Source organism: Hyperolius riggenbachi, chromosome 3, assembly GCF_040937935.1.
Source record: "Hyperolius riggenbachi isolate aHypRig1 chromosome 3, aHypRig1.pri, whole genome shotgun sequence".
Classification (NCBI taxonomy): Eukaryota; Metazoa; Chordata; class Amphibia; order Anura; family Hyperoliidae; genus Hyperolius; species Hyperolius riggenbachi.
In genome coordinates, this window is record NC_090648.1 from 266,187,533 (window position 1) to 266,199,146 (window position 11,614).

An 11,614-nucleotide genomic window follows, 5' to 3' on the forward strand; every position below is an offset into this window, starting at 1 on the left:
TAAAAATAACCTTTTAAATGTAAAGCTCATAGAATGATTTATGTTTGACCATAGGGCATGTGCTCCAACATGTATACACTGCTAAAAAAAATAAAGGGAACACAAAAATAAGATATCCTAGATCTGAATGAATAAAATATTCTTATTAAATACTTTATTCTTTACATAGTTTGTAAGCCCCTCTGTGGGACAGTTAAGTGATAAGACAATATACTCTGTACAGCACTGCGGAAGATGTCGGCGCTATATAAATACTAAATAATAAAATAATATTTGAATGTGCTGACAACAAAATCACACAAAAATTATCAATGGAAATCCACTTTATCAACCCATGTAGGTCTGGAAGTGGAAAAAAACACTACAGGTTGATTGGACTTTGATGTAATGTCCTTAAAATAAAACAAAATTAGGCTCCGTAGTCTGTAGCCTCCATGTGCTTGTATGACCTCTCTACAACGCCTGGGCATGCTCCTGATGAGGTTGCAGATGGTCCCATGAGGGATCTCCTCCCAGACCTGGACTAAACCATCTACCAACTCAAATCAAATCGAAGACATGTATTTAATGACTTCCTATTTTAATATAGTGCCTAATTAATCCAGTACCAGTTGATACCACCATCCTCTAATATGGATGCAGCACATCAAAAACAGACATATGACCACTCTACTTGGAAAAAGAAAGTAAAAAAATATATAAGCACGCATTTACGCACGCATTTGCACGCACGCACGCACACGCACACACGCACGCACGCACGCACACACACACACGCACGCACGCACGCACGCACGCACGCACGCACGCACGCACACACACACACACACACACACACACACACACACACACACACACACACACACACACACACACACACACACACACACACGCTGTGACAGATCAGTATATATAAGGAATCCTATCCACCTCTGACAGTTCCTACAATAGGAACATGAGTGTTGGAACAGGGTCATTATGTAGTGGAAGGAGGTGACCTGGTTTAATGTATCACATTAGGTTTGGCCACCAAAGTCACCAGATCTCAATTCAGTTGAGCATCTGAAAAACGTACACAACCTAACACAGACAGTTCATCTGTGCTATGTGTTGGAAATGCAAGTCATTACATGGAGACTCCCTCTCACAACTTCCATGACTTAAAGCGGAATATAAGCCTGCATTTCAACTTTGCTCTAAAACATTATTTACAGCATATTATATGCAAAAAGCATTTTTTTTTACTAGACCAGCATTGGAAGGGTTAAACACAGAGGTTTAAAGTTCCGTGGAGAGATATGCAGAAGCTCAGATTGTTACATTCTATTTAGTTATATGTATCTTTTGAGAATTGTTACACACTCTTTGGCTGTCCTCCAACTCCTTCTCAGTCAGAGAGATGAGTCACATTCAACACTTAGATACATTTATGTAAACAAAATGCATCTATGTCAGCTTCGGTCTGCAGAAGTCTCCAGGAACTTTAAAGCCCTGTGTAACCCTTCCAATGCTGGTCTAGAAAAAAAAAAAGGCTGGTTGCATATAATATACTGTAAATAATGTTTTAGAGCAAAGTTGAAATGCAGGGTTATATTCCGCTTTAAAGAGGAGCTGTCAACCATACTATCTTAGAAAAAAAACCACACGTGTGGGTGTGTAAGTAGATAAATACTTGCTCTACTTACACAACATATGTATTCCACTGTCCACATTTTGATTTTCGTGATTTTTCTATAGTAAGAGAATAAACCTTCTTAGGATTCTCCATTTTAACTGTATCTATCTTGAAGCCAATCCTGATGTAATTTCCTCCCTTACTCTCCTCCGATTGTGGATACATTGCCCACCCTCCTCCCGGTCTTCAGGCGCTCCCTCTCAGCTCTGCAGTCCATTGTCTCAACATGAGAAATATTGGCCAATCAGAGAGGAACAGAGGTGTGAGAGAGGAAAACATGAGGGAAAGAGGATTCAGCCAATCAGGCTGCATTCGTTAAGTCTGAGAGGAAAGTAAAGAAGCAAAAAAAGACAACCCAGCATGCCCTGCTACTTACTTTTTGCGGCAATATACCAATTTAAGAGTCAGGTAAACTGGGGAATTATCATTTACAAACAGGAAAAGTAATAGTGATTTTTAACTTTTGGATTGCCCGGTTAGCATCCTTATTACTTGTTTACCAGATAAAAATAAAGAATTGATTTTTGATTTTATGCACGACAGTTACACTTTAAAGGATGTTCTGCTAACATTTTAGTGCCAGATAGCACTGGACACACATGCTGCTTATGCAACTGTAGATGCCTGTTCCTTGACCTGCTCCTGACCCAGTAAGCACAATCTTCTGTACAGCAAAAGTATAATTTGTGCTAGTTGAATAGAATTTATAGTGCGCAGTAAATAAGTGCTGTCCCAGAGTTACTAATTTCCTTTAAGAACAAGCAGAACAAGGCACTTAACAAACTATTTCCTTCTTACTCCATTATTTTCCAACACTAATGTAGATTACTGAAGTGGTTAACAATACAATCAGCCTTTCTCTGCAATAAATAAGATAAGCAAAGATGAACATCTGGGTTTGATCACAGTAATATTTACAGTAATTACTTAAGATTTCCAGACATTGCAGTAACTAAACAGCTCTCAATTGTGAAGCTTGTCAATGTGTTGATGGCTGCAGCGTCTGTGTTTTTTCATTTTAGCTTTTCTGTAGTTAAAAAAGAAAAAAATTGTATGCGAAAACCTGTACATATTGATTGTGTGTACATGTACCTTTATGGAGGGTCTACGACTATATCGAGCCATCCATCTTCATATTAGCTAAGCCATTACTGCTCAGTTTGGATTTTTGTATGCAGTAAGTGCATTTGATAACCTAATGGATTTGCAGCATCAAAGCTGGGGGGAAAAGCATTCGTAATCAGAGAAAAGAAAATCATTGGCCATTACTGTTGTTGGGTAGTTTTTGTACCGTACTTCTGCTGCTTCAAATTCCTTTGTTGTTATATCAAGCAAGGATTATAAGTACTGATTTTTTCCACTATATTTAGAATAGTTTTATCCACATTAAAAGGGAGAAGAAAAATACCAGTAGAGGAGGCACAATGTTGTATGATCATGGCTGCCATCTCCTTACAGAGAACAATGCTAGCTGATCCACTAGAAGCATTAAGCAGACCATCTCTGTTACACTGGAACAACCATCCCCAAACAAGGAAGTGGACTTTTTTAATGGTACTTACAATCCACAAACAGTTGAGTCCTGACCTGTAGAGGGATGTTGTGTCATATGTTTACCACCCTCCTGCATCAATGCCATAATTTGCTCTGCTGAGCCTGAGGCTCCATGCTACTGTACATGTGCGGGTGGGCTCAGTCGGCTATTGCGTGCACTTACTTTATCCAGGAAGAGGAGCTGCACTGCCCCGATGTGATTAGTGACAATGCATTGTTGCTTATCTTCCCGGGTGCTGCTTTCAGCAACGGGGACCACAGAGCAGTGAGAGAAACCTCAATAGGATCCTGAGGCTTCCCTCTATTTAGGCAAGTATCTGATTTTGTACCCAAGCTTCGGCTCAGGTACACTTTAAAATTTACAGCATGCCCCGTGAGGCAGCAGTGACACTACCATTGGTAATTCTTATAAAGCACTGTAGATTCATTTTGATAACGACTTATGCTTGTAAGTGCAGTTATCCTTAACCATATGTCGCCTCCAATTTGTATGGCAGTAGCCAATATTCTGTTTAAACAAGTGATTTTAAATGCACTAACATGTTATTTGGGTTCTTTTCATGAATTCTGTAATATTTTAATTGTGTACAGATAATGAAGGTGTGATTTTTAAAGCATCAGAACTGTAGTGTATGTAGGAGCTTTTTATCTGTAACCAATTCTCCTTGCATTTGTTTTGCAGGAGCTTTCTTCCTGTATGCTGGTCTTGCTTTTCTTGGACTTCTGTTTGTTTATGGCTGCCTACCAGAGACTAAAGGGAAGAAGCTGGAGGAAATTGAATCTTTATTTGAAAATAGACTTTGTACATGTGGTGCCTCTGATACTGATGAGGGGAGGTATATAGAATATATTCGTGTGAAGGGAAGTAATTATCATCTTTCTGACAATGATGCTTCTGATGTGGAATAATTTTCCTTGGCAGATGCATACTAATCAATTAACAGCTGTCTGGAGGAGGACAGCTATAGGTGACCTCACAGTGCTGCTTCTGGTCTGGTCCTCAGAATTAAAATAACCCCTCTGAAATCTCATTTTCCTAGTGATCTGGAAGGACAGTTCATCGACTTGAGCAAAACAAACGTGTTCGGAAAAAAATGGTTAGTCGTATTCTTAAAACTGAATTCCTTTTCCCACCATATATTTGTTCCTTTTCGCATTAACTTCCAAATCCTATTTTATGTTAATTAGATATTTCTTATTGTTTTTAATTGTGTCTGTAGCATTCGTCTCAAAGCATATGATTGCAAGATTTGTTGTCATTGTATAGAGAATTCCTAGTCTTCCTTTTGTTAACACTATAACTGGAAGTGTAACCAGCACATGATCAAAATATATATGTAGCAAAAATTGCACAATTTGATCTAGTTTTGATAATCTAGACCTTAACAGTGTTTGTAAAGACATTTATGTAGTGTTTTGTTTGATATTTCATTGAGAGAGTAATCTTTCCACATGTGACACTGTGCAGGTGGCGGTACATGGTGTGATTCTGATTTGCTCAGGTGTAGTTTTATGCATCTAATAATATTGCAGATGAGTCAAACAAGCAAGAGGCATGAAGGCACAGATTAATCCTGCTCTGATAATGTCAAGTCAGATTAATAATATATTAACATTAACTACTTCAGTTCCAGGATGTTAAACCCGCAAATCTCCCCCAGCTGCTAGAGCAGTATTCTTTGAAAATCTGAAAGATGGACAGTTGGCTTTTGAAAAGATTGGTCTTTTTGGTGGCACATCTTTTCTTTATTTTAATTAATTGTAAAACCGCCTTTGTTTATGGGAAAAAAAACCTGGTTGCAAGTGCCTGTGTGTAGATAGAGGTAAGAAAGTCTGCAGTTCTCCAATATCCCAAATGTAATTCTTTATTCAAAATCCATAAAAACAAAATAGGTCACATAAGACAGCGTCAACAACACTGCAACATTGTACTACATGGTGTAGTTCTAGTCATGTGGCCAGGAGTCATCTGAGTAGCTAGTGGCTTCAAGGAGCTAGTCCATCTTTCAGTGTAACAGATTTACAGTATGTATTTGTTGGCAGTTTTTGAGAGCATTATACCTGAGTCCAGATCATATTTTTAAACGAAAAGACAGCCAGCATTTGTTGATTCATCATCATTTTAAAATTAAGCCAGGCATCCAAGTGGTAGAAAATTTTTTCTTGTGTGCTACATTTTTTTATTGGCACTTTTAGTCCACCAGGAGAAAAGCGCGATATTAATGTTCTGTTTGTTTGTTTTGTTTATTAAACTGTCAACTTACAGGGGCCAAATCTGATCTATTGGGTTAGGGTGACATTGACCTATGAGTGCTTGTCGTTGTAGCCGATAAATGCAGTGTCAGACAAACAGATGAGATTGTATTCTTTTTTTATTCAAGAAGTTAGTTTTACACATAAAGAGAAATTTGTGAGAGCTGAATTAATCATTCTTAAAATTCATATTGTTAATTAGGCACAACACATAAGAAGTGATGCAGCATTTCTATTTTTCAGTGCTAGATGAAAAGAGATATATATTTGAATAATGTTCAGAAGGAAGGAAACTGGAACCTCGGCTGTTATTTGTTGTTGTCTGTCCCAATACAGAGATTCCAGCATTCCTTTTGCCCATCACAGATGCCAGAGAAAGAGGCGGTTTCTTTTAATGGAGACACCTGTTCCTTTGACGGCAATGAAAATGAGGGAATCCCCTGTATTTGGGGGAATTTAGATCTTCTTCCTCTTCTTTTTTGGTAGGGAAGTAAGGGAAAATAGAGATGCAGACAACAATAACATTCTAACAAAGCTTCTTGTACTTCTCCACTTTATCCATTACTAGAATAAGTTTTGTTTGGATACTCTTTTAAACAAGCCTACTTCCATTTATTGCTTCAGAGCTCCCAGCACAGAAAAGTTCCTACCGTCATTGTCCTAGTTTTAATTTCCATTTTGTTTCAAAGTTAGCATACCACTGAGCAAATTATCTGCTTGACGAAGGCTGCATTTGTTTAAACCACAAGGTGCATACTGGTATCAAGGCAAGCATCATATACTGTGATGCTGAATAGGTGCTTCATTGCTCTGGAACTGACTCGCAAGCAGCTCATTAGTCAGGGATGTAAGTCTTTCTCCGAGACCAGTTATTTTTCAATTGTGATATATAACCAGAATAAGGGGGAAACCCTATACAATTGAGCTTTTTAGTGTTTAACTTGGGGAAAACCATCAGTCCCGTTATTGTCACCACTAACGTATTCACTTACTCAGTCTTATACCAGCGTATTTGGCCATGAAGGTCTTATTTAGAAGGTTTTTATTTAAATCAGTTTGATATCTTTAAAAAATAATAGATTATTGTGGAGCTTTGGACACAAGATTTTCTATTCTACAGGTAAAGAAATGTTCTTATGGGCTTCAAAGAACTCCAGAACTATGAAGTGCAGCTCAAAGATGGAAGTGCTGCAAAGTCTATTGGCCAAATGATTCTTTTGTACAAAGCTTGTAATTTGCTTTTTCTACATCTAGCAAGTGAGCAATGTTTCTCTCATACACAGTAGTTGGTATAGACTTAGAAAGTGCAAACAGACCATCCCAAGAGACTTGTAGTGAAGCTTCTAGGTTGTCTTAAAGCCTATAGAGCCAAGAGCTAGTTCTGGTTTTCAGCTTCAAGTAAAAAAGGAGCTATATAGTCTTTGTGCCAGAAAAGGGACAGTAATTGTGAAGAAAAGGCCATCCAAAGCAGTCCAAAGTGCTGTGGTACTTAACAATAGCCAGATAATTGAAAGCAATTACATGCATTACACTGAAGTACTCAAAAGACAGACTAAATATACTCATTTAAAATCATAGACATGGTATTGTGATTATTCATAAAAGTAAATATAGTGGAATAAATGAAGCCTGTGAACTGATGAAGATTTCTCAGGAATATTATGTGCAATATTGAAAAGCTTAAGGAAAATCACAAAACGTTTTAACGTCAAGTAGTATGTAACACTATTACATAAATCTGCAGATCTTCATTACTCTCCATAACGCTGACTTTCAGATCAGTTTCTGCATTTGTTAGTTAGTGTTAGTACTCGCTAGCTTGGTAGCTGTGCATTCGTCATACACTATGATGTCAATAAGGAGATAATACAGGTAAGTAAGGAGTTCAGACATCAGGATTAAACATAGCCAGTTAAGGATGCTGCAATGTGTCTCTGCAGGAATGATAGAAAAGTATCACCCAATGAGGATCAAATCTTTGCCCTTCCCATAAATGGGAAATGTTTACATAATACCTTTGTAACAATATCATATCTGAGATGCTGCCTTTATTTTACTGTTTAATCAAACTATAAACTGTCACACAATTCAAAGTTGATAAAGCCTTTTATTAAATAGCACAGCTGTAGCAGTCATATGTAGCCGGTGGGCACTTTTAACATACAGTACATGGCGTAGTATTAAAATCAAATCCTGGCATTAATAGATACTGTTAGACAATTCTGTGACAGAGCTTATTGGATCCTAACTCAATAATTCAAGCAAACAATTATAGTATAGAAGTACCTGTGCATACATATGGACCACAGACATACCTGTGCATACATATGGACCACAGACGTACCTGTGCATACATATGGACCACAGACGTACCTGTGCATACATATGGACCACAGACGTACCTGTGCATACATATGGACCACAGACGTACCTGTGCATACATATGGACCACAGACGTACCTGTGCATACATATGGACCACAGACGTACCTGTGCATACATATGGAGCACAGACGTACCTGTGCATACATATGGACCACAGACGTACCTGTGCATACATATGGACCACAGACGTACCTGTGCATACATATGGACCATTGACGTACCTGTGCATACATATGGACTACAGACGTACCTGTGCATACATATGGACCACAGACGTACCTGTGCATACATATGGACCACAGACGTACCTGTGCATACATATGGACCACAGACGTACCTGTGCATACATGCGGACCACAGACGTACCTGTGCGTACATGCGGACCACAGACGTACCTGTGCGTACATGCGGACCACAGACGTACCTGTGCGTACATGCGGACCACAGACGTACCTGTGCGTACATGCGGACCACAGACGTACCTGTGCGTACATGTGGACCACAGACGTACCTGTGCGTACATGTGGACCACAGACGTACCTGTGCGTACATGTGGACCACAGACGTACCTGTGCGTACATGTGGACCACAGACGTACCTGTGCGTACATGTGGACCACAGACGTACCTGTGCGTACATGTGGACCACAGACGTACCTGTGCGTACATGTGGACCACAGACGTACCTGTGCGTACATGTGGACCACAGACGTACCTGTGCGTACATGTGGACCACAGACGTACCTGTGCGTACATGTGGACCACAGACGTACCTGTGCGTACATGTGGACCACAGACGTACCTGTGCGTACATGTGGACCACAGACGTACCTGTGCGTACATGTGGACCACAGACGTACCTGTGCGTACATGTGGACCACAGACAAGTTTCGCCACATATATTTAGTCAAGAGGTGGTAATATGGTAAATACAGATTAGTTCATAGCCATGCCACGTTTTTTCATCAAGGATGTTAGAAAGACTCAGGCTGGTCCTCCAAATATACTGACAGTGGTAAAGGCTTGTGTCCTGGTTAAGGAAAACGAGCAATAAATAACCCTTTCAATGCACATCCCCGGCATACAAATATCTGATATAAACTTTGTTGTATTACAGCAAAAGAATGTAAGGTTGTTGTAGAACTGTGATCTATCAATAAATACTGTATGCAGTAGGAGTATAGAATTCAGCTCACTCTGCTTATTATTCTGTTACATGAAAATGATCAGACGTCTGATTGTAGAGTAAACATTCCAGTTTCTTGACTAAATCCAGAACTCAGGTGTTTAGGATTTCCCATGCAGTAGGCTCTATTTTGTTGTAGTGGGCAGTGGCGTAACAATAGGGGCTGCGGCCTCTGCACCCTCTGGGGCAGGGGAGTGGCCCCAACTCCCCGCCGATGTGGGGCCAATGCTCTCCCCTCATGCTGCGACCACCCTGCCCCCCAAAATGGCCCTGAGTGGGCCCCAGGGTGGGGCATCCACATTTTCGCAGGGGGGCCCAGTGATTTCTAGTTATGCCGCTGGTAGTGGGTTTGGAATGAAGCCTTAATATACCAATTCCTAAACAGTATTTGGCTGTGTTGCTGTGCATTTGTTAGGGACATAAATTGTGCCAGAACTGCCCATTATGAAACCAGCTCCCAGGACATTCAAGGCAAAGGTTTATACGTTCGAATATGACACATTAAGCCCCAACCAGTCATTTTCAAACCTACTTCTATGGGCTTTTTCAGCTGTTTTGACAGCAATTATTACTGCTAAGACAAAAAGATTCATATTTTTATATTAAAGCCAAATACAAAAAAAGCACTAAAACTGTAATTATAGTTGTCTAATACATGAATTTGTCATTTTAATGTGTAGCCTCATCAAGACTAACCCTGCTATTATGCTAATGCTTTCTGTACATTGTAAGCTAATAGTGTTCTGAGTTGCAGTTCATATGATCGGTGGTACAGTTATTGCTTTACAATTAAAAGTACAAAAATCATGCTTCATCATCAGCAATGATACTTATAATCTATTAATTTATTGGAAAAGTGTTAATCCCTGCATATTGTTAAAAAAAAAATTGTCTCCATTATATGTTTTACTTTTAACCACTTGCCGACCGCCTACTTCATATTGGCGGCGGCAAAGTGGCAGCCCCAGGACCACGTAACGCAGATTGGCGTCAGGTCCTGGGGCACTCTCTGGCCGGGGATCGTGCGCTGGGATGCGCGCGCATCCGCCGGCAATAGGCTCCGCCCACCCGCGACATCAACCCGCCGGCCAATCGGAAGCGCCGGCGGGTTGTTAACCCGACGATCGCCGGATAGGAAGCGTATAATACGCTTTGTAATGTTTACAAAGTGTATTATACAGGCTGCCTCCTGTCCTGGTGGTCCCAGTGTCCGAGGGACCACCAGGGCAGGCTGCAGCCACCCTAGTCTGCACCCAAACAGACTGATCTGCCCCCCCCTGCCCCCTGATCGCCCACAGTACCCCTCAGACCCCCCCCTGCCCACCCCCCAGACCACCGTTTGCACACAATCACCCCCCTAATCACCCATCAATCACTCCCTGTCACTATCTGTCAACGCTATTTTTTTTTTTTAGTCCCTAAACTGCCCCCTGCTCCCTCCTGATCACCCCCCCACTCATCAGATTCTCCCCAGACCCCCCCAGACCCTCCCCCCCCCTGTGTACTGTATGCATCTGTCCCCCCTGATCACCTGTCAATCACCTGTCAATCACCTGTCAATCACCTGTCAATCACCCGTCAATCACCCCCTGTCACTGCCACCCATCAATCAGCCCCTAACCTGCCCCTTGCGGGCAATCTGATCACCCACCCACACCAATAGATCGCCCGCAGATCCGACATCAGATCACCTCCCAAATCTATTGTTTACATCTATTCTCTCCTCTAAACACCCACTAATTACCCATCAATCACCCATCAATCACCCCCTATCACCACCTGTCACTTTTACCCATCAGATTAGACCCTTGCGGGCACCCAATCACCCGCCCACACGCTCAGATTGCCCTCAAACCCCCCCTTATCGATTCGCCAGTGCATTATTTACATCCGTTCTTCCCTGTAATAACCCACTGATCACCTGTCAATCACCCCCTGTCACTGCCACCCATCAATCACCCCCTGTCACTGCCACCCATCAATCAGCCCCTAACCTGCCCCTTGCGGGCAATCTGATCACCCACCCACACCAATAGATCGCCCGCAGATCCGACATCAGATCACCTCCCAAATCTATTGTTTACATCTATTCTCTCCTCTAAACACCCACTAATTACCCAGCAATCACCCATCAATCACCCCCTATCACCACCTGTCACTGTTACCCATCAGATTAGACCCTTGCGGGCACCCAATCACCCGCCCACACGCTCAGATTGCCCTCAGACCCCCGCCTTATCAATTCGCCAGTGCAATATTTACATCTGTTATTCCCTGTAATAACCCACTGATCACCTGTCAATCACCCATCAATCACCCCTTGTCATTGCCACCCATCAATCACCCCCTGTCACTGCCACCCATCAATCAGCCCCTAACCTGCCCCTTGCGGGCAATCTGATCACCCACCCACACCAATAGATCGCCCGCAGATCCGACATCAGATCACCTCCCAAGTGCAGTGTTTACATCTCTTCTCTCCTCTAAACACCCACTAATTACCCATCAATCACCCCCTATCACCACCTGTCACTGTTACCTATCAGATTAGACCCTAATCTGC

General features: G+C 41.5%; 1 protein-coding gene across 1 annotated transcript in view; it reads left to right on the forward strand.

The window, feature by feature from the left end:
• Nucleotides 1-5,427, forward strand: part of SLC2A13 (solute carrier family 2 member 13) — a 193,104-nt gene extending 187,677 nt beyond the window's left edge. Inside the window, exon 10 of the mRNA XM_068276293.1 lies at nucleotides 3,912-5,427. Coding sequence (XP_068132394.1) covers nucleotides 3,912-4,138 — 227 coding nt within the window. The 3' untranslated portion in view covers nucleotides 4,139-5,427. The remainder of the gene's footprint in view (nucleotides 1-3,911) is intronic.
• The last annotated feature ends 6,187 nt before the right edge of the window (nucleotides 5,428-11,614 follow it).